Source organism: Phalacrocorax carbo, chromosome 1, assembly GCF_963921805.1.
Source record: "Phalacrocorax carbo chromosome 1, bPhaCar2.1, whole genome shotgun sequence".
NCBI classification, from domain to species: domain Eukaryota; kingdom Metazoa; phylum Chordata; class Aves; order Suliformes; family Phalacrocoracidae; genus Phalacrocorax; species Phalacrocorax carbo.
In genome coordinates, this window is record NC_087513.1 from 77,726,967 (window position 1) to 77,754,539 (window position 27,573).

At 42.9% G+C, this 27,573-nt stretch overlaps 1 protein-coding gene across 4 annotated transcripts in view; it reads left to right on the forward strand.

The window, feature by feature from the left end:
- Window positions 1–27,573, forward strand: part of PRR5 (proline rich 5) — a 91,349-nt gene that overhangs the window by 52,403 nt on the left and 11,373 nt on the right. For all 4 annotated transcript variants that reach the window (XM_064461181.1, XM_064461189.1, XM_064461195.1 and 1 more), the window contains 4 exons: window positions 3,852–3,900; window positions 4,570–4,627; window positions 8,963–9,054; window positions 9,868–10,008. In XM_064461181.1, the coding sequence (XP_064317251.1) occupies window positions 3,852–3,900; window positions 4,570–4,627; window positions 8,963–9,054; window positions 9,868–10,008 (340 nt within the window). The remainder of the gene's footprint in view (window positions 1–3,851; window positions 3,901–4,569; window positions 4,628–8,962; window positions 9,055–9,867; window positions 10,009–27,573) is intronic.

Consider the following 27,573-nt stretch of genomic DNA (forward strand, 5'->3'; position numbering starts at 1 on the left):
TCATGAACATGACCTCAGAAGTGGAACTGCCTTAGGATTGTTTTAGGTGCATTTTCCCCACACGTACATAAATAAAAAGAAACAAATAGCTGTTATTTCCACTGGGCGGAATTTGAGTGTGGAAGTGTTCAGGTAAATGGCTAGTATCAGTAACTTTTTTCAACAGTTACAGGACAGTAAAAGAAGTTATTTTATTTTACCACTTTAATTAGAGCAGATTCTGAGATACTTTCCATAATTAAACCTTGAATATCCAAGTTAACTCGCATGCCAAGTGTGAATATTTGAACAATTATGTTATGCCCCCAATATTTGCACACCATCGTTTTAACTCAGCAATGTCAGTTATATTCAACTACTGTAGGTGACATACGTGCAAACACATACGTATAACTTCCTCTTCTGAACACACATCTCAAGGCTTTGAACCCTGATTATGCATGCGCAGATTATTTAAGAAAACATCAGTGGGTACAAATCTGTATAGTACCGTTTGCTTTTCTTCTAGGTTTGGCTCATAAAAGCTGCCACTCATTTACACCCGTGCCTTTTGACACCATTCTTGCATTCCTCTGACATTAGGAAGTGGCCTTAAATATGGAGTTATGTAGCGCTCAGAAGCACTACTACTAATACAATCAGTGTATCATTCCAGTCTCTTTCATATTGCTTTAACTCCTGAATAACTCTCCTAAAGATAAAGGAGTACAGTAAGGTGGTGAGAAGATTCTCCAGTAACTGGGAGTATCATCAGTGTACGTCTGGTACATTACTACTTCTGAGCCATTACTAGGTGATTTAATAGGGGATTGATTCAAAAGTCAGGTAATAAAAATCTATATGCATAGACTTACTGTTAGTATTTCTCTTGGTATATGTGTGTGATATTAGTAACCGTATAGTGTTTTTTCCTTTTTCATTTCATGGACCATATGTCATTTCAAAGTGTTTATTTACACCACTTGTAAATAAGGAAGAAAAAGAAGGAAAGGGAAACACAGTGGAAGCAGGATGTCCTGTATTAAAACTAATACATATTTATAGCTGCCTCTTTTCTGAGTTTCAGGATACTGATTTGATGTAAACAAAGCACATTTTAGTGGCATTTCCTCTTTTATAGCAGGAGTTCAAATCCAGTGAAGTCATTTGTTTCCATTTAAATTTATTTAAGAGATATTATACAGTGTTAGACTGTCCATCGTGGGTAATGCTGCAAGAATTAATTTCATGACGTCCACATATCTAGATAAGGTTATTCAGTTATCTGAGTTGAATTATCCAGAATCTGGCAGGTGACAATCTGACAGATTTTTGTTAAGGGAAATGAAGCAAGGATGAAAAAAATTGCAAGCAGTGTCTTGGGTCCAGTTTTGTTGTGGTTCTCCTTTAAGTGAATATGGGTATAGAGAACATCAAACACCAGTGTTCTGATGTGCCCTGAAGGCCTCACTATTTCACAAGAAATTAATTAAGCAGCAAGAAGTATCTGTATTATAGGGATTCAAAGAACAAGATGCATTAATTGTGCTGTCAGTTCTTCTTCCACCTTGTAAACAGAGATGCCTGTGTAGCCATAGTGCTGCTTGGTGTGATGCAGTCCTGTGCATATACTTAACTGCAGGCTAGTTTAGTTCATTCACAGCTGAAAAAATGGAAATGTGGTGGGATTTTGGTTTATCAGATGGCTAGTTATTGGATAAGTAGAACATAATTTTGTACTTCCTGCCCTAAATGCCAGGAACTGTCAGTAGAACCTAAAATATGAAAGGAGAAGATGTTTGCAAGACTATGAGGAATCCAGGACTAGACTTCAAAGAGCTGCTAGCTTGAGGAGAAGGTAGAAAATTAAGGAAAACCTGTCAGCATAAAGTATCAGTGGCACAAAGAGATATCTGGGAATAAATTGTCTCTATAATAAGAGAATTCAAAACTGCAACTTTGGGTTTTTACCCTAAAAATGGTTTATCTATCCATGGTCAAAGTAAGAAAAACCTTTAGTGCTATCACTTGTGATCCAGAAAAAAATCACACCACTTGGACAGTGAATTACCACTTGGAGTGAGCGTGGCATGATTTGGCTATAGCATCCTTGTACTCACTGACAGTCTTTTCAGGCTTTAAGACTTCAACAGTCTTGCAGGAGGTGGGTTTTAACCCTTGCCAAGGGCTTCTCAGTGGGTACCATTGAGGGTGGAGTCTCAGGGCATTGCGAGGGTTGCTCTTTCCCATATGTTATAACAGCATGCCAAGGGGACTAGCCATACAGTGGCCTTTCATGGCAATGAGAGACCTATGGCTAAAGCCTGACTGAGCTTCAAAAGCTTTTGTTCAATGATAGTTTGTCTGAATTAATTAGGTTTCTAGCAGAAAAGGATTTTGATGCTTAGGAGCATCTGAAACCCCCCTTCCTTTTGTTTATTTTCTATTTAATTTATGCCTAGAGTGTTTCCACAGGGTGCTATGAGGTCAGTGTGAACATGTGCTTAAGGATAAATAAATAAGATATTGTAGTTTGGCCTCCTAAAGATAGACCTGCTCCTCTGTTCCCTGAACTTTCAGAAAATCTCAAGAGGCTGTGCTGAAGCATGTGGTGTTAAAACATCAGATCCAACTCCTGCAGACTTTTTCATGGAGCTCAGAGATATGCTGGACTTTTTAAACCAGACATGTATTTGTCTACTAGTTAAATAATTAGATAATTAGTTATTTGTTAGTCTTTAGGCATAGCCCAAAGGGATAGATGATCACATGCTACCTAATATATCATTTACATAACGACCTTAATTGAAGTGGGTGTTAAGGTTTTAAATATAATTTAACCTCATTTCTTCATGGGACCTGAGGTTGTCACACAGGGACAGGTTTTCAAAAGAGCTCCAGGGCAGATCTGCAAATGTTTAGAAAACCCAGCTGAGACTACATTTTCATAAGGTCCAAGCTCTCATGTATGCCTCTAAATTGTGACCTGAATACAGAGAAGTACATCTAGCATCCAACATGTGAGACTTAAATGACATACAGCTCTTTAGCAATGTAACGAGTTTTATCTGGATACCAACATTGGGCTTGCAGATCAGGCTGAATTCGGTTTCTGAATTTGAGGGTTGTTTGTGGAAATTTTTTTGCATGTGAGTTTGGTTTTCTCTCTGATATTGCTTTGTAGGTTTTAGTGTGGAGGAATCATGAAAGGAGAGCTAAACTGTTAAATTCCTACCTGCTTTTTCACTGAAACTGTATGAAACTTCAGCTGTCATGAGTCTCCTGACTGGAAGATAGTGACCCTTTTGATGAAAACTGGCCAAGTTTCATGCATGCAAAAGAAACCCACAGAATATCATCCTGCTTCAGGTTTCTCTCTAAACGTTTTGTCACAGCTCTTTTTTTCCACCTTACACAGGACAGAGATGATTTGGCTCTGAACATGTCAGCCAAGTCACATGCTCATTTTTTAGCTTAGGCCCATGGATGAGCAGAGAGGGCCAGGAGTTCATCCACATTTGCAACAGCAGGCACCCGTGAAGGCCTGGCACAGCAGGAGAAAAACTCAAACATTTTTTAAAGGATTAGATATACGATGGAAAGCATCCTCTTTTTGTCAAATTTCAATTTCCTTTCATATGTATTTTTGCAATTGGGCCATCTAAAAGCACAGCAGATTATCTTTCAACACATAGAAATGTTGGTTGAACTGGTATCATTGACGCTGTTTGCTGTTTCTGGTTAAGCATTATTGACAGGCTCGGTGCTCATATGAGAATAGTTTCCTAGTAGTGACTTCCCCTTTTCCATGCAGCGCACAGCTAATACGATTTGCTGGTTACACAGATCCTTTTCTTATTCTTTTAATACAGGCAATTATTGAAAACAGAACTGGGATCCTTTTTCACTGAATATCTACAGGTATGCATGTGTTTTCTTTCATTCAAATCAGATTTTGTTATATGGTACTGAGCAAAATCATTTCACGCACTCCAAATGCTAATCTGGAGCCCCTTGAAACTATTCAGAGATGTCCACTGACTTCTCTGTGTTCTGTCATTTATGGACCAACGAGATCTGGATTTTATATATACATAAAGTTAGATAGTGAAAGCCCAAGCCATAGAACAGATCTCTGCAGTCACTATGTTTCTGTGTGATACTGCTGTCTTTCAGTAGACTTCAGACATTCTCTTTTAACTTAAAATTTAAGTTCCTGAGTAAATTCACTGTAGTATAGTTAATAGGTAAGACATTTAGTAGTAAGTACACACTCTGTATTGGAGCAGTATTCTTTCTGCTTCTCTAAGACAGTACATGCTTTGTGGGTCAGCCATTTGAAGTTTGAGAAGCCCATTGTACCACACAGAATGCATGCGGTATCCTGAAAGCAGTAGGTGATTATGTCATCATTTGACAAGTGCCCCAAATGATTTAGTCAAGGTGGACACAGGAGGAGGCCTTTGATGATTGATCATTAAAATAAAAGACCCCGTTTATTGTCAAAAGTTAAGAATGAGAAAAATGTGAAATATGATGGCTGTAGGGAAGTACAGAACCAAGTAAAGGTAGTCTATATTTTATTTACAGAATCAGCTGCTCACAAAAGGCATGGTGATCCTAAGGGACAAGATCCGGTTTTATGAAGGTAACTTGGATTTTAGCATGGCTATCTATGTCTGTCACAGGAGTTTTAGCAGATGCATTCTGGAGGCAGTGTGATGCTTTCCACTGTCTTCCTGGGACTATGGATTAGTTTGTATGAATTAATTCTTGCAGTTTCTCCTTGTGTCCTGTCTTGGTGTTCCCATTGGCTTTCATCGAGGAGAGGTGATTGCCTAGAGCAGCAGCAAGAGAGTAGAGGAAAGATTACCTCCACATGGACACTTCCTTCTCCTTCAATTATAGCCTGCTCAACATTAAGGAAAAGTGGAAGAACAGAGGGAGATATCCTAATAAACAAAAAACTGAGCACTAAGATCCCTGTTAATTGAAGTATCTGTCTAAGTCCAAAATAAAAGGTTGTTTTATGAGTTATTCAGGATTCAAGCTTTCATAAACAAGGTCAGACACTGTCTCCTTTTTTACAGTCAAGGCTCTATTTGTTTGTCTGCATCTTCTGGAGGTGTCACCTTATGGAAGTAAACATTAAGTAAACCTTTACCCAACATGTTGTTTTACAGTCACCCTCATTTTGTCTCCTATGCTATTGTGGAACATTTAGATGTGCTGTTAAATATGCCATTTTGTCCTAGATGTAGGCATACAAGTTGTACCAGGCGAGGTTTAGATTGGTTATTAGGAAAAATTTTGTCACTGAAAGGGTTATCAAGCATTGGAACAGGCTGTCCAGGGGAGTGGTTAAGTCACCAGCCCTGGAGGTATTTAAAAGATGTATAGATGTGGCACATAGGGACTTGGCAGTGTTAGGTTTGTGGTTAGACTCAATGATCTTGAGGGTCTTTTCCAACTTAAATGATTCTATGATTCTGTCAGTCATCAGAGGGTAAAATGATTTCAGAATATCTTCAAGACTTATTGCCCATGTAAACAGTCTGAAGATCTTTGGGGAGTCTTGAGGCAATTTTAAAGAAATGCATCTTTCCTTTTCCAAAGCTGCAGTCATAATACCACTTAGTCTAAATATACTGTTTAAGCAATAGCCTGGAGACAACCGTTCCCATTAGTTTCAGCTATCTATAAATCCTAAATGTGACCTTTCGTTATTGACAGTACAGTTGATCAGATTAAGATGGTGCTATGAGACCCAGCTTTTCTGATGAAAGACAATAGCCCTGAACACTGCAAAAAGAGAACCATTTCACATTTAAAAAGTACCCATACTCTTCTAAGCTGAGCACAGAATTCCTCAGTTATAACAGCTTGGAGAGAACAAGGGGACCTTGGTTCTCAAGACCTTTCTAGCTGCTTTGTAAATCACAAAGGAAGTTGGTTTCTAAGTATCAAATCAGGAAATGAGATGCAGAGACCTACCAAAGTCCAACCCGTTTTTCTTCTGGTTTTAGTAGCTTGAAAATAAAAAATACTGTCTCTGATGTTTGAGATGAAAGCTGAGATGAAAAATTGAAATGTGGGACCACTAAATAGCTTTCAAATGTAGGAGCATGTTTAACAAATACAAAATTTCAGCAAGCTGTTAAGTTTATTTTAGTTTTTAATTAGGTATATCATTTTGTGGTTGTCCCTTAAGATATGGTCAGAAATGCTGGTAATGTGAGGGTTAAATCGGTCATGTTTTTTCCAAGTCTGTCCTCAGAAATGTCAGCTCACTAAAACTGGCAACTTACAGGAGGGTAGCTGTAATTTAGGAATCTCGTTCAGAGGCAGAGGTCTTTCTGACAGATAGCTTTCTGTTAGCTTGCCTGGGGAGCTGCTGATGGGGAGCTGAGTTTCCAAGGTTGGAATTTGGGTTTCCTGGCAGCAGAGGCAGCAGCACCCCAGCATCCATCCTGTAGTCAGTGACTCCATGGCTCCCAAAACACCTGAGACAATGTTGGGAGCACAGAAATCTTGGGAGCTCCCATTCTGAGCCAGGCTCCTTTCCTGGGTCTGCAGCAGGAGCGGTCCCGCCCTCAAGTCTCATGTTGTCCCACATGCCATGGTTTGAGTTTCCTTACCCAGTTGGTGTTGAAGTTGTCAGAAGAGAAAAAAACATCACTTCAGAACACACTTTGGTTGGTTTTTGTCCTTTAGGAGGTTTTGAAGATTTTAGCTTTTGTTCTGAAACTATGATTTTTTTATTCTTATATTTCTTTCAGGAGTTTCAATTAACTTTTAGAAGCACTGTGAAAAGTACTACATCCATTTTTAAGTCATACAAAATCGACTATATTATGCTTCATTAAAATCAGCATTTAGAGTAACCCAGCTTCTTGGAATCTGGCAAATGCTTATGGTAAATGCAGGGATCTTTGCCTGACAGTAAAACAAACATATTCTTGAAAAGACACGGAAGTCACGTTCCTCCATGTGAAGAGTGCTCATCGTCAACAAACCATAGGAATTCTTCCACAGCCCCCAGTAAAAGGCCTGCCTGGCAAAAGGCAGTTACCTCTGCAGCCTTTCTGAGCTTCTGTACAGAAATCCATCACTTCACAAAACAAGCTGCCCACAAGATGAAAGGAGTGTGTGACAGAAAGGCATGCTTATCTCAACAGGGTAATTTGGCTTCATGCAATTCTAGCAGCAAGATTTGAAATGTTCAGCACCCACACCTGGAACCAGATTTGTAAGGACTTAGTTTCCACTTAACCTCAACTTGTGGGCAACTAATGTCTTTAACTCTTTCTAAAACTCTGCCCTCAAGGCACAGAGTGGTTGGGCTTCTCCATGATCGGATTTATATGTTTGAAACACTTTAGTGTTTCAGACAGTAGCATATGGAGGTTATAATGGAATGGTATTGATTATTATTATTGCTGCTACAGCTGCTAGGTATTTTGGACCTGGTTCTCTGCTGTATTTCGCTAGAACTAATGCAAGACGAATTTTTACAAAATCGAAACTGAGAACACCCTTTTCAGTCTTGTGCACGAGTGTATAGGACAGAGAGAACTCCTGCCTGGTGCTGCAGAAACAAAGACCTTGGTGTGATTCACCAGCCAGCAGCTGCAGCATAGCATGGTGATCCACATTTGTCACTGAAAGCACTTAAAAGTCATCAACCCAGGAATAATTCAGGAGTTTCAGGTGGGCCAGAGCTGGTGCTATTTGTCATGTGCTTAAAAAGGCAGGGAGATCAAGTATCCCATAATAAAGGTTGGCACTTGCTGACTTGGAGTGTAGATGCTTTCATGAACAGTTTCTTTGCGATGTGTGTGTAATTCTGGGCAAAATGTTCCCTGCCTGAGGCCGTAAGTAATGCTGTAATACAAAAATTCAGAATTGTATCTGATTCTGACACCAATAGTAATATTGATTGATTGCTCTTTAATTTGCTTCCTGATAAGTCATATTGTCTTCTTTGAATGCCTCATAAACATTGATGTATTTATCTCCGTAATACTTGCTGGTGGAGGTGCAGTGGCACTGCTGTCCTTTCACGGTTGGGTTAGAGGCACAGGGGTGCTAAAGAGCTTGCCCAAGGTCACACAGGCTGTTTTGGGGAACAGGGACTTAAAGCCAGCATCCAGCTATCGAGCCAGACTTCCTCTCCTGTAGATCTCAGCTCCTGCATTTGCTTCTGTGTTTTACAAAATGTTCTGTAAGGAGCTCTGTGTTCAACCTGATTTTATGACCTGGCCAGAGCTTCTCCGTTCCCCGCTGGGGAGGCTTCCAGGTGGCTGCAGCTGGGGAAGGGATAGAGAGGGAGGTGGCATCGCTGTGAGGACCACGGGGAGCTCACTTCATAGCTGGTTTTGACTGCATCCTTTGAAAGTTACAGTAAAAAGCAGAGCCACAACACCATTCTCTTTTTCCATAAACCTTGGGTAAGATTTTCTATGTAAGTGGAGATACAGGGAAGCTAAGGGATCAGTCTGAGGGGATGCTTTGTGGAGGATCTCCACAGATGACAGTTTGCTCTGCTGGCTTATGGCTTAGAGGGCAGAGGGGAACATGGTGGGGGAGATTCCTCTGCAGGAAAGTTTCCATCTTTAACCTGCTGTGTCCTGCTCCTGCTGCTCTCCTCCGCAGTCTTGTCCAGTAGGTATTACTGCAAGGAGAAAAGGAGGTATCCTGAGCTGTTATTCTCCATTCTTCATGGGGTTTTCCTGAGTAAGCTTTAACCTCAAAGTCTCTGAGTTTACTAAGAACATTGGATGTGTCATCTGAAAAGACGCGAATGCTGAAAGATCCGATACAGTGAAAGGAATACCACTAATACCATACTGCTAATAGTAGCTGTTACATGATTCATCTTTGTGTATAATAGCAGATCAACATTGTTTCCTGCATGCTTTAGTCTTTGCAATTAGCTGGTTACTACCTAAACGGTTCACTAGTTTGTTTTGTGTTTTTGCAGGACAGAAACTACTGGATACCTTAGCTGAAACCTGGGATTTTTTTTTCAGTGATGTCCTGCCCATGCTTCAGGCTATTTTCTATCCTGTGCAGGTGAAAAATTACTCTGTTACTATAAAATCTTGAAAAACTGGAAAAAGTAACTTTACTGGTTCATCAACAGATTGATGCAATCCTTAACTCTTTCTCCTTGGGCCAGCCTTGCAGTGCAGCTGTTGTGTATAGTCATGTCATGCAAATCTGTTACTTATGCAAACCGGTTTGAAGTGCTTGGGTGAAAAAGATGAAGGGGAACTTTGAAAACAGGAGTGGAGTGCAGGGAGGATGGCTAGTCCTTCTGTCAACTCACACTAAAAGTCAAAAAGGGTTACGAATTACGAACTGGAATATGCACACATTGAAATAAGTGGAGCTGTGTTGACTTGAATGTATACATTTCCTTCTCTGTGATGTGAATTAGTCTTTGAAGCATCTCCATTTTTTAAAAGGAATTGTATTTCCGAGGTCAAATTCTATGCTACTATAAATGAACAGCATTAGTCAGTGAAGTTAGACCTATTTACATAGGCACAGAATTTTACTCCATTAATTTTAAACCCACAATGCATACTTGATCTGTTTTGGATGAGGCTCAGTCTTCTAACTTAGTGATGGCCAGAGCGTTGTTTATCACTTAAGTCCCACAGTCAGATTCAGTCATTGTCTGCAGTGTTCATTACTGCCAAATCAAATTCACTCTGCAGATTTGTAGGCTGCTCTGTGTCCTTTGTCATGTTCCCTCTGCTTTTCATTTAGGTTTACCATTCTTGTAGTCCCTCAGAAGTGGAGGAAGGAATTTTGACAGAGGGTTTTGAAACTCATTTTCACACTGCTCATAATCCATCCTGTTTTGCTTCTCTTTCTAAGGGGAAGGAGCCCTCAGTTCGGCAGCTGGCTCTTCTGCACTTTAGGAATATAATTACCCTCAACATTAAATTGGAAGATGCGTTATCACGTTCCAGAGCCAGAGTTCCACCTTCTATTATTCAGATGCTGTTAATACTCCAGGTAAATTGGTTACTTTTCTCAAGCTGTTTTCTTTATCTGTCTTTCTGTATGTATTGCTGAAGTCTTCTTAAGCAACCTCTAATTTTGCTCATTCATTGAAAACTTCTTACCCACAATGCCAGAGCTTCTGTGCAATTAAACGTGGTCCTAATATCTAAAAGTAGAGACTGCAGGGTTCAGATTTCATGCCTGAAGATCCAGAGGACCTGAGAGTAAAGAGTCGTTTTGAAAATGTGGGCCTTGAAATACAAAGTTTTGCAAGCAGACCAGTATATGTGGTAATAACATGACTTCCATGAAATGCTGTGTGTTGCTGCATTAGCAGATCTGGATATGAAGCTTCACATCTGGAGTAGGCAGCAAAGTGAATATGCAATTTATGGTTGAATCACGGTCATACTTGGTCACTGGAACCAAATTCTATCAAAGCTGTTGATAAAAAAATATTACAACCAGATATTTTTTGAGTAATAATGAGGAGAAACAAAACACAAAGATGAATTCCAGGCAAAGGCAAGTTTATATTTTTGGGGGGGTTGGTTTTGGTTTTGTTTTGTTTGTTTTCTTAATTAATGAAAAGCATGAGCTTGTGATGAGAAGAAGGGGGATGAGGCAGAAGGGAGGGAGAGCGCCAGGAGTAGAGTCTCAGGGGGTGAGGAAGTTGAGATTTTTCTAGCTGGTGATTTGGTTGTTTGTTTTTTTTTTGTTGTGTTTCTTTTTTTATTAAATAGATTTACAGTAAATGAAAGTGTATAGTTTCTCACACTTAAAATGATTCTTTGCTCTTGATCACTGTATGTATTAGTTCTGTGTCTGGAATTGTTTTAAAGAGCAGGATAATCTAGAGGCCAGTGTTGAAAACGGGGCAAGGAGTAAGATTCTCTCTGCTGGGTGAAGAAAGGGGTTTCACACCTGCTATCGCAGTGTACATTTGTTGGAGTGTATAATGGTGCGCTCAGCCTAGTTTTCTCAGAAAAAGATATTTATGCGATATGACTGCCTGCTTGTCCCTTGTCACCCTTCTCCCTGACCTCCAACTTGCCAAATGCTTCTTGAAACTGCTGGCTGATTGTGGCACAATGACAGCGATATCGGGGATATTAAGAATCCTAGGAGGTTCATGGAAATTAGTGTCTGGAGAGAGGAGAAGAGCCTGGGGGAAAACTGGAGCATGGGCTTAACTGCATAATGAAACATCAAAGAATTCATGTAATTGAGCTGCGAACCCAGTTGTACTAATAGACAGCAGAGACTCCACACAGGAGAGAACCATCACAAAAACCTTAATCACAGGGAGGTTGTCTGTCAGGCCTCATCCCTTCTAAGAAGTGAGGTAAACTGTGTGTTCTAAACCAGGCTTCAGCAGTGTCGTTGCTAACAGATCTGCTAGCTTTTTTGTGGTTTCTTCTTTAGAGAGACTGTGTTGGCTATGGGCAAGATCCGGCTTCAAATGAATTCAGTGGTGAGCTGGGAACTGAATAACATCCTGATTTAGAAAGTTCACAGGAGGTGATGTGGAGCCGTTTGCCAGGATTAGTGCTACAAGAAACAGTTTCTTTGCAAATCTGCTTTCTTCAACAAATGGAGGTGTTAATAAGGTGGATGCCTGGTTAGGGTAAAATGCCACATCCATTCTTGTTGCAAAGCTGTTGATGGAAATCAATAACGAAGTGAAAGGCAGTTTGGCCCTGGGTATTTATTTCTGCACATGTTACCTACGGTTCTGTGGTGGGATGGTGAAAGTCCTTTCTCGGCAATAGCTCTGCCAAACTTGTGGTTTAAAATCTAACGGAAATTACAGGAAAAGATCGGAAGAGGATCTGGGAATAAGCTGTTTACATGCTTAGCAGTGTTAGTCAATAACTGGATTTCAGAACAAAGGCTTTTTCCCAAACTCAAATGTAATGTTAAATAAACGCAAATTTTGTACATGTATGGCATAATAATGGAATTTCCTTGACTTAGATTAGCTCAACATGTGAATAGGGCTGGAAGAGAGATAACAATTCAGCTCTCCCAAGAGCACCTGGTGGGCTTGTGTGCGTGGATTTCCCAGCCTAAGAGATGATGTCTTGGTGTGGACATTGTCTAATCCCTATTTATGTCTACTATGGAGATCTCTTCCATAACAAACTCGGTGACACTGGAGCAGACTCCCATGTCTAGAAGATTAATCTAGTGATGTCGACCCTGGCCCACGTGTTAAACGTGGTGCTAAATTTCCCCATTTCTGTCCTTGACAGCCTTGTGCAGCTGTGTTACAAAATTAAGGAGTAGGTCATGTTCTTCAAGACAGCAGCTGTCATGTCAGCTGAAGGTCACAGGTTGACAAAGGCCCATGCTGACATGCACCAGTCTGTCCTGTTAGACTGGATTAAAGTGGCAAAGGTTTGGTAACTAATGCAGGGTGTGTCTGGTATTGCTCATGTTTCAGCTTGTCATGGTGTAGGGGAAGACCTCTGTCAGTATGTCAGGAGAAGACACTTTCCTTATGGAGGGGAACGGATATTTTTTAAAGAGGAAATGGAAGCTGCAGCAATCCTTGGACTTTATTCAGAAGGTAGGGGCTGATTCAGCAAAGCTCAGTAAGCACACGTTTTACCTGAGAGTGGGTTGGCTTCGTTGGCCTCAGCATGTGAGCGATTTCGTTGACCTCTGTGAAGTTACTGACCTACTGCAAGTTGCACACATTCCTTGCTTGCTCAGCTGGCTGCGCTCTGGCAAGGAGGATAAAACAGCCCCTGCCAAAGACCTCCTGAATAAAAGGGCCTGAAATGAAGTTGAGCCCCTTACTTCATTGTTTGGGTGGTTGGTTTTCCTTCTTTGCATCAAACTTTTCACCCTGTCCACAGTAAACTATTTGTTGAAAGTATGGAAAAAACAGCCATGCATTTCATACTCTAGCGTGCGATACAGCACCCACAGCAGTCCTCTGGCATACAGTGACATGATAGAGGATATACCTTGGGACAGAAGGGATCACCAACCTGACACATACCTCACAATTTTCCCAGAGAGTCAGACACCTCCATTTCCTGGCATCCAAGACAGCAAAGATCTTTTTTTAAAAAAATAGAGGGGCGGGGAGAGGAGGGGAGGAAAATCTCACACCTCCTCTATGCAGTCCCGCTTTGAAGGAAAGAGTCTCCATTTCTAGGATAAAGCTGTTACAAGTATTGCAATAGCAGATTGTATATCTGAAGCTTTGTTGTAAGAAAACCCTCATTTAAAGGATCAGAAATTATTCCTCAGGTTAATTATTAGACTTGGGTTCTCCAATCCAGTAAAGCCATTTCTGCATTTTACCAGTGCTATAACCTGGACTAATTACAAACCAGTAATCTATTGGGAAAGAAGCGGTCCCCCAGAACTGGAGGAAGGAGTGATATTCCCATGGTGTTGGATGTCAGTTGGAGTTTTACCACGGCATGAAAGAAGGGCTTTATACCACTCAAACTTTCTGTGCTGGCATAGCCTGACCCAGTTACAAAGCACAAACTGAAATGTTAGTCCTTTGTGGCCACTTACAGGCAACATAAGCTAAAGTACCTCCAGGATGCTCCTGTTTAACTTTTAGGGCCTTCAAGAGCAGAGTCATGATGGAGGGAAGTAAAAGAAGAGCTAAAACTGCTTTTGAGCACAGAGAGATGCTCGGGAGCTCATGTAACTACACTGAATTGTCAGTCTCACCTTGATGACCTTTCTCTTTGGGTGGATTTAGGAAGCTGGAGGGAGAGGGATAAACAGAAGGAGACAGAATTTTCTCCATTATGATCTGTGAACCAAAGAGAGCAAAACTACCACCAGAGGATAAACAATCTGACTTACTTCCCAAAATGTGCTGTTGAAGACCTTTGCCACTGAAACTGGAACACGTTACTTCCAGGTATCTCTCCTGAGATCTGAGAAAGTTTGAAGAGAAGAATTAAAGAGTGTTTATCTGCATCTTTTGGTTAACATCGGGATTATTTGAGTTCACAGAATCTCTCTGGGTGACCCGAGGTATTTAAAAACCCTACAGAAGCACAACACAGTATCTGTCATGCTGAGGGATGAGGCCTCACTAAACATAAGCTCTGAAGAGGAAAATAAAACCTGTGGTTTCCTTTTTGGTTTCTCTGAGCTTCATTTGAACTCCCTTGCCTGTTGTCTTTCTCTATAAAGGAAGACAAAATAAATACATAAAACTGCCTGGTGGAACCTATTTGTTATCTCTGCAAAGTTCCTAAATGTAGGTTCAGCTCCTTGCACTTTAATAGGGTGGAAAAGCACATTGCAAAAGCTGAAAGCAAGTGTACAGAGTGCTGTTTTTCCATTTCAGCAGCCACAACAGCAAACCAAAGACAACATAGTGCTTGAAAACAAAATGCCCTTTGCTATTGGAAAACTGCAGGGTCCTGCCTGTGGAACAACAGATTTGCTGTAACACTGCAACGCCTGTCAGCTGAGGTCCATTCTTTATGGCCGTAGGGTTTCAAATTTGTTGGTTGCTTTTGATAGGCTGTCGTACTAAGTCTTGGACCTGAAGCAGAGGTTGAGCAAAACGGTGTGGGCGGGAGGTTTCAACATGCTTTTAATTCCTCTGTCTTTTTCTGAATTCCTGGTTTACAAGACACAAAAAATAGAAACCTATAAAAAAATGTGTTGTAGACCCTATTTAAATACAAATCACCATATCAAAAATCTGTGCTTCCCCTGAGCTGTGCATAAATGTGCTTTCTTCCTTCCTGGTAAAAAGGGTGGCTTGTCTCTGTCATTTGCATCAGCTCCATAGGCATGTAAGGAGTCAGGTAAGAAATCTGCCTGACACAAAGGGAGGAGTCCTTTGCTTTGTACTGACATAGGCGAAACCGAGAAACTGACCCTCAAGATTTACACTGCAGAGTACTTTGTAGAAACAGTGTTCGCTTCTAAGCAATATCCTCTGTCTTATTCTGTCTTATTCCTTGTCTCTATCAGCACGTGCGGTTTGCAGTATTTAAATTGACACAGGTTTGTTATCCTGGTATGAATTTGTATTGCCATGAGAGCATAGCATTCATTTGTTGTGGGAAAAAGATCCTTTTAGAAGAAAATCTTGACCTTTTTGCTAGTGAGGAGTACTTGTCATTTCTGCTTTTTAATTTCTTCATCTAGTTTTTATTATTGTGCTAGTTTTCTGGTGCTGGGAATCATTTCTGCGTGGATGCAGCAAAAACTCTAGAATTATTAAATCTGTATCTTGGGGTATTGCCTCAAGCAGGTTGGGATGTGCTGTGTCCATGAGTATGAACCAAGAAGCTGGGAACTGACTGAAGAGTTCAAAAAAGTGGCAGCAGCTGTAGCCTGAGTGCAACACAGGGGAACCAGAAAGGTGTAAATGTACATTACAGCTGTGCTGACGCTTCAGTCAGCCGATGGTGCCAGGTGGGAGTGTGAAAGACACTACTTGTACTAACCGAAGTACCGCCTTCACTTGCTTGCATGCCAATCAAGAACAGTTCCCCTCCCGTAACTTGGGATGTTGGTGTCCTAAGAAGGTGTCAGTGGCAGTCGATGGCTAGCTGTTTTCCATTTACAAGCTGTAGGCTTATATTTAAGGAGGGAAACCACATCAGAGACATTTTCCCTCTATAATGTTTTTAGCTCTGTTTCCACCTGGCACTTACTTCACAGCTCACCACAAGTATGTTTTCTCTAGGGGCAGAGATAGGTGGAGCGAGCGTGGTTGCTCTTAACCATTCTGTAAGCCTGACTGACAGGGGGCTTTTTCAGTAGTAACTCCAAGGCAGCCAGCATTTCTGCACCATGGACCTTGAAAGATCTGCACTCATGTAGACCCTCTTTGTAACTAAAGCCCATGGAAGTCCATTGCCATATGAAAAGAATATTTTGTTTTGAAATCAAGTACTCCAAAACTAGCTCTCAACATATTTGACAACGCTACGTGTTGTCACTTCTGTAACCTTAAGCAGCAGAATAACAGGAAAGCAACATGAGATGTTGCAGTTGTTTTGCTTTGTTATATATGAACCTGTCTCGTGAACACCATGGTGTGGTAATTCAAATATGCATCTTGCCCCTCCTCTTAACAGAAAGACAGTGTTCAAGGGAACATGACCACAACCTTCTCCATACCAATTAAACACAATTGCTTTAGAAGGCAATTTGCATTGTGCAAACTCCCTTTGGGTGTACCCTCATAGTGCATTTTAAGAGTACCTTGCATTAAGTAAAATGTCACTTCTGTGAAGGATACCAGTTAGTTAACAGAAGGTACAGCTTCAGATGGAGTTGGTTGAACACCACAGCTGTTGTCTAGACAGCCCTGAGTTATGCTGTTACCGTCCATCAGGTGCTGAGCAGTTACTGCCCATTTGCTGTCTTGCACTGTGGTAAGTGAGAAGCGCTTACGTGTCCTCCTTCAAATTACCCAACACTTGCCTTGGGGCTAGAGTGGGCATGCACAGAGTTACGGTGGTGTAGCTGCTGCCTACAGCACCCGAGACTACCTTAGTCCACAATAATTTACTTGTGCAACCCAAGTGTGAGTAGTTTCAGTTTGAGTCAGTTAGATACACGTTTAACTTCGACTAAACCAGGTTGTCCTTATTCAGATACATGTCAGTCACCTGGAGTTTGCCTCCCTTAATGAAACTGGCCTGTTAAAACCAGTACAAGTTCATTGACAGGCAAATCCTTAATCCTTAACAAAATAGTTAGATCAGTAAAATCGTTCTTCACTTGAATTAGAATGTCCCTGCAGACCCTGTAATTTTATTGAGTGAAAGGGAGGAAGTTTTAACTAATTGCATTAGTTCATACAGTTTTATTTTGTGGACCCATTTGGGCCAGTAGACTAAAACTGGCATAAAAGATAGCATAGAAATTTTCACTATAGAAAAACTCTGAGCAGGAAACATTCCCACGGTACAGGAATCCTTTGAGGCAGGGTGCTTTAATACTGTAATTCATGGGTTGTCTACAGGGGAAACATAAGAAAGTTAATCTAAGCTACCTTTTAAAGAAGATTAATTAAACCTCATTAAAACTCTGTATGGACACTCATTCTGAGAATTAAAGGGGTAGGAAGGGAGGCGAGTTAAATTAATGACACTTCAATTCTACATCAGAAGCCTAAGCACAATTTATCTGAACAGCTTTCTCTTCTAAATTTAGTGAATATAATTTCATTTCCCAGAGTGTCCCCAGGTAGACAAAGCCACTGGGGAATCGCGGCTGTTGAATTGCCCAGGGCACTATGGGGGCGTGTTGCAGGGTGTCCCCCCAGGAAGTGGCAGTCACTCCTTGGCTGTTTTGGCTAACCACAGACCTGAGAGCCATCCCCAGTGCCACCGGCACCGTGGGTGGTGTCTGCCAGCTACGTCAGTGGTGGCTCCTGGCACAAAAGGGGAGGACCATTTGCTCTCCATTACCAAGTGGTGTCCATGCAGATAGCAAGGCCAGCCGATGCTCTGGTTGGGGTCGCTGGTGCAGCACCTCCTATTCTGCCCTGCTGGGATTCATCTGGCCCTGCTCACAAGAGGAATGGCAAAAGTCACACTTCCAACAGAAAGGCTGTGCAGGGTTGTATTGTAGTGATGAATATGTGGGTTTCCCCATGGGTTTTGGAGACAAGTCAACATCGGGTTCCAGTCAGATCTGGCCTGAGCTGCAGCTGGGTGCAGAGTGCCTCGGGTACCACTGTCTCCCTGCCTTCTCACTGCCTAAAGCTTTCCGGCTGAGCCCAGGGCTAGCAGAGTAACTTTCCGCCAGGAGATTTCAGAGGCAGCCCATGTGCCCGTCCTCCTCCTGCTCCTTGAGCCTTTCCTGTGGCAGACACGGGGCTGGCGGCAGATATGCGGCTGCACAGTGCTCACTGGATTTTGAACACGGGTGCTTGCTGGTAGCAGAGCTTCTCCCATCATCTCGCTGGCTGCTTCATCACCTTTTACCTTCACATATGTTGCCTTCTGACTCTTCTCCCCTGACCCCATCTTGTTTTCCCACAGGGTGGGAGGGAGGAATGCAGAGAGGGAAGTAGCTGGCAGCATGTTAGTCACATGGAGGACAGCTGGAAGCTTGTCCTTGCAGGCAGCTCTTTCTCATCTCAGTTTCCCCCTCCTGTCTTCGATTATGCTCATAAACTGGGTCAAGACCGAGTAGCAGCCAGTTGCAGAGTGCCAGGACACACAATGGGGGGAGCTGCCTGCCCGTGGGCCCGTTAGGTGGTTGTGACTGACAAGCATCTCTCAGCGATGCCTGAATGGCTGAGTCCTCTCCGAGGCAGTGGCGACCTGAGCAAGTTACGGGGACCCAGGCTGCAGCTAGTGGAAATGCAGATGCTGTGAAGCTCCATTTGCCATGTAGGCAGCGGGAGCTGGAGCGGGCTGCAGTCTCTGGCGGGCAGCCAGCTGCCCATCTGGTTTGGGGACAGAAGGAGGCATGGCCAGTGCTCCTTGCCCTAGGAGGGGGGTATCCCCCAGCAGCAGGCACCGGGTGGTTTGCCCACACCAATGTCAATGGCAACTTTGTGGAAAAGTCCCCTATAATTAGAGAGGAATGAAACAAATGGTCTCCTGTATGAATTGTTTGGAAGCAACTCTGGCAGGTGATTGCTCTCCGTCAGGAGTGATTTCTCCTGGGGTTTTGGTGTTTGCCTGATTCTCCATCTATGCTATAGAATTTTATTATTATGGAAAGATGTGTTTCCATTGAAGCTGACATGGGGATTAAAACAAATTATATAATATGTCCTAGCCTCTGCCTTCTCCCGAGAAGGTGCACTGAGAATGGAAAGAGTTGTGAAGACTATGGAAGCTCCTGCTCTGCCATGCCACATGAGCCCCATCCCCAAGCCTTTCCTCTCCCAACCTGTGGTTGGTGGTGCCATGGCCAGCACCCTGTGGGGACAGTGTGCACTAGCCTGGTGGCACAGGGACTTGTGCAGAAGGTAACTAACTGCTTTGTGGTGTATTTCTTTCAAAAATAAAAAGGCTGTGCTTTGCAATCTGCAAAAGATAGGGGAGTGAGTGAATGAGTTTCTCAGAGGCATCCTTTCTCCCACAGTGAGTGGACAGGGTTAATTGTCTTCTATCGGTAATTTCACAGTCTTACCCTTAGCTCTGCTGTGGCTACAGAAGAAACAACCATGTGGCACGCTGATATGCGATACGTACTGTGAAATTCATTAACTTGCCACTGCCCAATTACTACAGGCAATTAAAAGGTAAACAGTTAATCATGTGACAGAGCAGGATTCAGATTACATTCTTTGATTTAAACTGTTATCTGTTGGGAGCTTTCTTCTGTTTCCAGTGAGCTACTGGATGATAGCAGCACAATTTCTGTAGTAGAAGGTGACAAAGATGTGACACAGCTTCGCTGTGAGCAAACCAGCTGGCCATAGTGGCGCGGTTTTACTGAGAAGCAACCATCCATCAGAAAGAGGGTGGGAGCTGTGGTGGGGCAAGCCAGGGGTGCAGGGAGGGGAAGGGACCGCTCCCAACTCATGTGCACTTCAAAATGGATCCAGCGGCCTCTGGTTTGAAGTCATTAGGCAGGGCATTGCGCTTTAGTGCTCTCTGATCCAAATGCAAAGCAAGAAGCAAGCCTGCTGCAATCAAGCTGGCACTGGCAAGAGGAAGAGCTGTTGTTTAGCCTGGCTGAAATCTGTCAGAAAGGTATTTTGCAAAATACAGCTGTTGTACCCAGAGTGGCTCTTGCATAAAACCATTTAAATATCTTCTCTTTGAGCAGCTAAGAGCTGTCAGCTGCTTCTATTACCGGCTGCCGTGGATCTCCAAGCCTCCTTTCTTGCTAGTGTGGGTAGACAAAAGCCTTCACACACTGGGCACTGTATAAACACAATGAAAATATGGTCTCTGCACTAAAGATTGTGCAGCATGCTGCACGAGGCAGTAGATGTATCTGGATAGACAAGCGAGGAATAGAAGGAAACAAGACAAACTTACTAGAGTGACTTTATGACAAATAATACATCATTGGCTGTAGTGGTCTATATGTCCTCTAGAGACTAAGGGCAATGTGATCCTTTTTCTTCTCCTGTAGGTTGCCTGTTGGGCTCCACAAAAGAAAAATACATCCCTCATTCCTCACTCACGAGCCTTTCTTGTGGTTTCCTGGTTCAGCTGAAGAGAACAAAACCTTGGAAGGATCAGGGGGGTATTTCCATTGTTTCTCAAAATGACTGAATCATATGAGGACAGATGTTTAGGCAGTACAAAGCTAATGCAACTCTGCTAACACCCATGTATAGCAGAGGAGGAACTGGGCAGTAGTTTTGTCTGAAAAGTTCTAAAATAAGGTTGTATATTTAGCAGTGTTGTTAATATTTAGAACAGAAGCAAGGAGAAGGCTTGCTGCAGGGAGGTGGCTGTGTGATGTTATGTGAATTAAAGCATCAGCCGGCTTTGGGGAAAAAAAAACCCTTTTGTCATATCTACAAGAGGTAGGTCAGAGCGCCTGTTGGTTTCAACCACCCAGGTTTCCATTACATGTAGATCTCCCACAGTTGTTGCAAGAATTGCTGAATGCTGCTGAATTTTGCTAGAACGTGGAGTGCATGTCCCTGACGGGTGATGGGGATGAAGGAGGGAAGGTCAGCCCTTTAGAGCCACTCATATGGTTACATTCCTACTCCGTGTACTGTTTGCATTTGGGGCATACACTGCTTAGTGCTCTCTGGCCGTAAACTCAGATTTTGTGTCCTTTTTGTCTTCTGCACATTGGGTTGCTGAGAGAGGGTTTCTGCTCTAAATCCAGTCAGTTACTTTCCAAATATTTTGAATTGGCAAGGACTTTTTAATTGAAATTGGATTGTTCTGTAAGATTTTGTTGCTTTCAGCAAAGCTTTTGCTGCAAGCTACGAGGGCTCCCGCAGGCCCGGGCTGCTGGGCAGCTGGGCTCCAAAACTACTGTGTTCAGGGATTGTTGGAAGCTCAACCTCCTTGTGCATGAGAATAACCACAAAGCGCTTGCTCAGGAATGTGCTGCTCAGTTCCCAGTTGTACCAGTGTGTTGCTCCCTGCTTGCACAAGCAACAAGCTGAGGGCAAGCAGCTGTCCTGAGTGGCTGGTTGCCCGAGCAGGCAGCTGCCTGCAGGTGGTGACTGAGCCAGGCACCTTCTTAAACTAGGGTAGATAGGTGATCTGGAGATGGTCAGCTGCTTTCTGGCTCACAGGGATGAGTTGTTGGTGGTGAGAATCGTGTCACTGCCAGAAATAGTAAAAATTTTAAAAATCCAGAACACACAGCTGACAACCTTTGCTCAGCCTGTTCAGGTGTATTTCAGAAAAGAAGAAAATTTGTGGAGTAAATTCAGTCATCTGCAAAGGATGAAGCAGCGTGGAGGATGCTGAGGGATGAATGTTCATTAATGATTTAAAAGGGGAGGGTGGCTGTGAAAGGCAGTATCAGAAATCCTCACAAGTAGGTAACAGCAGTCAAGTTAATGTTTGCAGCTCTTCAAAAGCGTTTCTTGGATGTCTCTTCAAAAGAGCCTGGATGCACTGAGGGCGGGCTCTGCCTTCCTTTTTTCTGTTTGAGTACCCACCTGAAAAGAAATGTAAGATGGCTTTTCCAGTAATGAATGTTAAATGAGAAAACACTCAGAGCCAAGAGTAGGTAAAAGGCTTGAATTCTCGGAGTTAAAAGTCATGAATTCCCCAGCAAGGTTAGATTTGCTTAATGTGTATAGATCAGCAAGAACTTCATGAGGGAGCCTGAAAAGAAATGAGAAGCTTTATTGTCTTGGACATTAAGCATCACATCTAATTATTTGGTAACTCGCAGGGTGATCTCCGCATGGGGCTGCATATGCACGTGTGTATTTGCCCATGAGTGTAATGTGGCAGTGCCAAAGCATTTGTAAATGCAGATAAACTAACTCCAGCTCAAATCAAGTTCCATAAACAGCTTTTCAGAGACACTAACCCATGCACAGATTCATTTGGTGGGTTGTTTCAAAGTCTCATTAGCTTATTTGACTGAGATGATTGCAGCTTTTGTCTGTGCCCAGGGGAGCCACTGAGCGAGGAATCAGACAACCTCTAGCCCTAAAACTATGAAAGGCAGAAATGCATACCATTATTTTTGGTGGATCTTTATTAGTGAACTGGCTATGCAGCTTCTGCAGGATCCTAAGCACTGTTTTTAAAGCCTCAAAGTAACTTACTTCTAATTATTTAATCTTTTACTTATCTTCAGGCTTCCTCATCTGCTTTGTCTTTTGCAGTCTCATATAAAATGTTTAATATCAGTTTAAAGAAAAATAATACATTGGGTTTCTGTGGGTCAGGGGAAGACGAGCCTGTTTTTAGTGTTTGATCCTTTCTGGGAAGAAAAATCCTATTGCTATCTTTCTGCAGCCGAGCCATTTGAAAAACTCACCAGCCTAACACAAACCGTGTCTGGGTGTTTTGTCTTCCTTATCTTTTGTCTGTGTCTCAATGCCACCAATGAAAGGGAGAGAGAGACAGAGCAGCTTCTCACGCTGACATTGACACAACTTGGCACTTGCTGGAGATTAAAGTGAATATGACAAGATCTTTATTTCTGAGGCAGTCACAGGGATCTGAAGTGCTGAATTCTGTCAATACAGCAATGGCAAGCCTCTCTGCCTCTCCCTCCCGTGAATGCTGTTGCTATGAGAAAAGCAAGAGGCAGAGATGAGACGAGACATGATTTAACCCTTCAAATATTCTAGGCTTTACCAGTATGCCAGTGGCTTAGGGTAAAATGGGGAGGAAAAAATAATGTGAGGCAACGCTACCAAGGGCTCGTAACGTTATGAGCACGAATTGTGCAGCTGCATCTGTCCAACACGTGCAAAAAGGGTACTGGTGCCTAGGAATGGACATGTAATGCATAGGGCATGGCTTCCTGTGGTTGTAAACCAGTATAAAATTATTAACCTAAGACAGTTTATTCTGACTTAAAGCAATTGAGAATTTGATGTACCAGTCCTACTTTTCACATTTTCTCCGTCCATGAGGTATACCTGTTTGTGAACACATGTAGCATAGTCTTAGAGGTTTACTGCAAATGAGTCTGTTGTGAATTCTTAGCCACCTCCACCGGGCTGAGATATCACTCTGAGTGGGGAAACTGCTTTCTTCCAGCTTGTTCCAGTCTGCAAGGTGTGCCCTCCATTTCCCCCCATCCCAGGCACATTTTCTCGTTCTCCATTTGGACTGCTGCAGAGAAACCCCCGTGGGGAAGAGGGCAGACATAGTTTAAGTGGATCGGGTTTGGCTTAGTCAACACAGGCTTGGACAAAGTAAAATTTAGTCCCTGCTTGAAGCAGTTTTGATCCTGTTTTGAGTCTGTTTCTTAAAGGCTAAAAAATGTCTGAGTTCTCTGCTTGGGATGAAAGTGGCATGAATCATCAGAGAAACCCACAAGGAAGCACCTGAAATTTTCTACCCTGGCAAACACAGACAAGTGGGCTAGAAGCAGGAGCAGGAAGATTAAACTCCCAGTCCTTGACCCCTTCCTGCTCAGAGTTAGTTGGATGCAGGGCATTTCTTTTTATCCAGATGTCTCTTCAAAATGGATCAATTGATCTTGTAGTCCCTCTAAGTGAGCTCCCAGAGTTTAACTCAACATTTTTATGGGACTGGAAGCTCTCGGATGGAGGGTCCTCCAGAAACACTGAGACCCATTGAAGCTAGGAGAAGAACATGAGGCAGCAATATGCTCATGCTGTAAAGGAGGTTAGCGGTATCCTGGGCTGCATTAGGCAAAGTATTGTCAGCATGTTGAGGGAGGTGATCTTTCCCCTCTACTCAGCACTCGTGATGCCAGACCTGCAGTGCTATGTCCAGTTCTGGGCTCTCAGTGCAAAAGAGACACGGACATACTGAGAGAGTCCAACAAAGGGCCATGGATATGATAAAGGGACAGGAGCATCTCTCATGTGAGGAAGCGCTGAGAGAGCTGGGACTGTTTAGCTTGGAGAAGAGAAGGCTCAGGGACATCTTATCAATGTTTATAAATACCTGGAGGGGGAATACAAAGATGGAGGCAAGCTCTTTTCGGTGGTGCTCAGTGGCAGAACCTGAAGCAATTGACACAAATTGAAACACAGGAGGGTCCATCTGAACATAAGGAAACACTGTTTTACTGAGAAGGTGACTGAGCACTGGCACAGGTTGCCCAGAGAGGTGGTAGGGTCTCCCTGCTTGGAGACATTCAAAAGCTGCCTGGACATGGTCCTGGGCAACAGGCTGTAGGTGGCCCTGCTTGAGCAGGAGGTTTGGACCAGATGAATCCAGAGGTCCCTGCCATCCTCAGCCACACTGTGATTCTGTGAATGTCAGGGTTTCATCAATATAAGTGGAAAAATTAATCACTCTCTCCATGTCTCATATTTTCACCCTGTTTTCACTCTTTCTGGCTTGGGCTGGACTGCCAGCTGATGTCACTCAGTATGTTTCCACTAACTTCAATTAATGTTCAGGGTTAAGCTGAATAATTGTTGCCAACAGTCCGGTCCTTCTCTGTTGGACAACAGAAGGGTTCAGCATTGCACTCGCGCACCTGATAAACAGGAAAGCTGCAACTACGTGAGGAAAGCACTTAGTGAAAGAACCAAAGAAATCCATCCTCTTCCTTTTTTAGAGATTTAGTAGTTAGGCTTGTTCTTTATTTCTGGATACTAGTTATTCTATCAATTGTTGACTGTCATCATATTGTTGGTTAAATAATTTCTAGCACAGATTGTTTATGCTTAAGGGCTACTGCAAAGTCCGTGCAGCAAGTTTTTACATCACTATTTGCCAGAAACACCAACGCATTCTGCAAGAAAGCCTGCACTGAGCGTGCCCTTTTTCCTCTGTTGGGTTTTTGGTTTTCTTTTTTCTGCACTTCTCCTGCTGTCACATTTAGCAAGAAAAATGTTGAATTCAGTTCACTTTTGGTCTGATACTGTATGGCTGATTCTACGCACTCTTACCCTTCGTGTCAAGATTGTGAAGGCTGAGAATCCATTATCACATTTGATACCTCCATGAGTTTACTCATAAGTCTGCGTTTACTCCATGTGTAAATGGAATCCAGATGCTGCTCCACACATGTAATTCCGTTTGTATAATACTGGGGGATTTGCTCTGTGGGGCTGACTCCCAGGGAACAAGGGGGCAGTTGGGGGTGAGGAATCCCAACGTATCCACATGCTTGTGCTTCCTGATTTTGTTTTGGAGCCCAGGCAGTTGCTGCAGGGGATATAAGAGCTGGATCTTTGAGTTTTTCCATAAAGTGTTGTGCAAGTCAGCTGAAGAGGGAAGAAATGCGAGCAGGAGGCTCCCATGATGATGCTCTGCAGTGCGGTAAGAGCAGCAGCTCTGAAGAGCTGTGCGCAGGAGGATGGCTTCGGCTTTTTGGGCAGCAGTTGCTGCTCCAAGAGCCACTATAGTCTCCTCCAAAGCATGAGGCTGGGTGGGCTTGGTCAATGAAAATGCCACAGTGCTTTAGAGAAAACAAAAATCCTACATAACTGGGACCACTCCTGAAGCCTCTTCTCAACCACGTAATCCAAAAGGTAACTTTGCTGCCGTAGGTTTGTGTGTGAGCATTACAAGATCAATAAAAATTAGATGATTAGGTGTTAGGTGATATTAGCTATGTGCCTGCCCTCTTCAAAGTAAGATGGAGGGATGCAGACCTCTATCCAGAATGTGACCCATAACACACCTGGGAGCACGTGCTGTGCTGCCAGTGGTGCACATGGCATGGAGCGATGGCCCATTTTTCCCCAGTTCCTTGTCACAGTGGTTTCATGCCTGCCTTGAGACCAGTTTGTTCTGTGTTGCTCAAGTTTTAGAAGGTCAGCTGTGATGCAGTGAAAGGTGTTACATGTGCCAAAGTGGGGTAACAAGTAGTCATGGCCTGTAAGGGCACTGGTTTCCAAATCTCATACAAGCAAGGCTGCTGCTAGCTCTTGGACTAAAATAAGAACCAGATCTTGCTGTTTATGTCGTCACCAGGGTGTGCACTGCAGTCTGCACACCCTTATCAATTCTCCACCAGCAGTGTTGGCTGAGTAATGTGTGTTTTCACTACAGATATTATTCTGTGTCTGCCTTGTGGTATGTCTTGTGACTTTTAATTTCAGTTTTCCTGGTGAGTATTTGGGCAACTTTTATTATGCAGTATTTGTCAGATTATCACTGCTGCATCTGTGTTTCTTTCAGTCATATTGATCTGATCCATTGCCAGGTAAAGAAAGAAATTCATTTCTTAATGGTTTTTTCTTTCCTTCAAGGAATCTCCTGCTTTTAAGCAGAAAACAGTTATATTTCTGTGCTGTTTTCCTGTGTGGTTAAGAAAGGGCAGTACCTGAGGCCAGGACCTCACTTTGAATTTGGGCTTGACCCTGTAAAAGCTTCCTGCAACACATTTGGTTTCGTGTAGCAGCAGGTCAGGACTGCTTCAGCAGTCGGTCGTGGCTTTTTGTTGGTAGACCAGGTGGAAGCCGACTGTTAAGGACGCCTCAGTGGACCCAGGCTGAGCACACCCCAGCAGACTGAGGTTCAGGCTGTGTTATTTGGCCGTGAGCTGAGCCGTATACGGCTGCTTCCTGTCCCGTGGGCAGAGTACTTCACTCTTCTGGGTCATCAAGTCACCAATAGTAATGATTGCTGAAATTACTTCATTAAATCATCTAGAAGTCTGGCTTCTACTTCTTTCTTTCTTGAGTCCAGAAGTTGGTAACCCCTGATCTGGCTCACAGCTGTTCCTGCTTAGTGTCCTCTGTGGTGGAGCTGCTCCCACGTCAAGCACCAAGACATGCTGTGCCTCCCCCAGTGCCATGTCTGCTCCTGGCAGGGTGCCAGCCTTGGCTCCAGAAGGGCTGCTTGCTTTGCCCACCCTGACCTGGGGGAAGGCAGATTTTATTTTGGTTTTTTTTTTTAGTTCTAATTTTTTCTATTTTCTTTTTTTTTATTCTATTTTATTTTTCATTTAAAAGCTATCCATCAGTTTGTCAATTGAAATAGGAGGCAGTCTTCTACACCAGTACTTACTCATATAAACATGCTGATCAGCTGAAACATTAAAGCTGAAGTTGAGTGCTACATCATTGACCAGTGTATACTTCAGCACACCTACAGTTGCGGGTGGGGGTGAAGTAGTTCCCACAATTATGTCCAGTTGTTAGGATACAGTTAGGCACTGGACATATCTTTTCCATGTATAATTTATTAGGTAAATGGTCCTATAATACTCTGAGCTAAAGAGGGAGATGAAGAGCAACTGAGTGAGACCACCAGTTCTGGGTGTTACTAGTGATGGGTGCTACTAGACAGAACTAGAAACTGTAAAGGACCTATGACCTTAGTAAGTACTCAGCAAAACACTTCAGTTAATCCTGGTCAGTTAAAAGCAGTTTGGTGTTTAATAGTGGTTTATGATTATTTTCAGACACAAATGAGTGAGGAGTTACCTGGGGCAACTTGCAGTTGTCTGGAACTGAAGCAGCCTGCAGTAAAGATGAATACAGGGAGGCTCATAACAGCAGAGGAGCTCAGCAGATGACAGAGCACTCACCCAGGGCCTCAAAGAGTA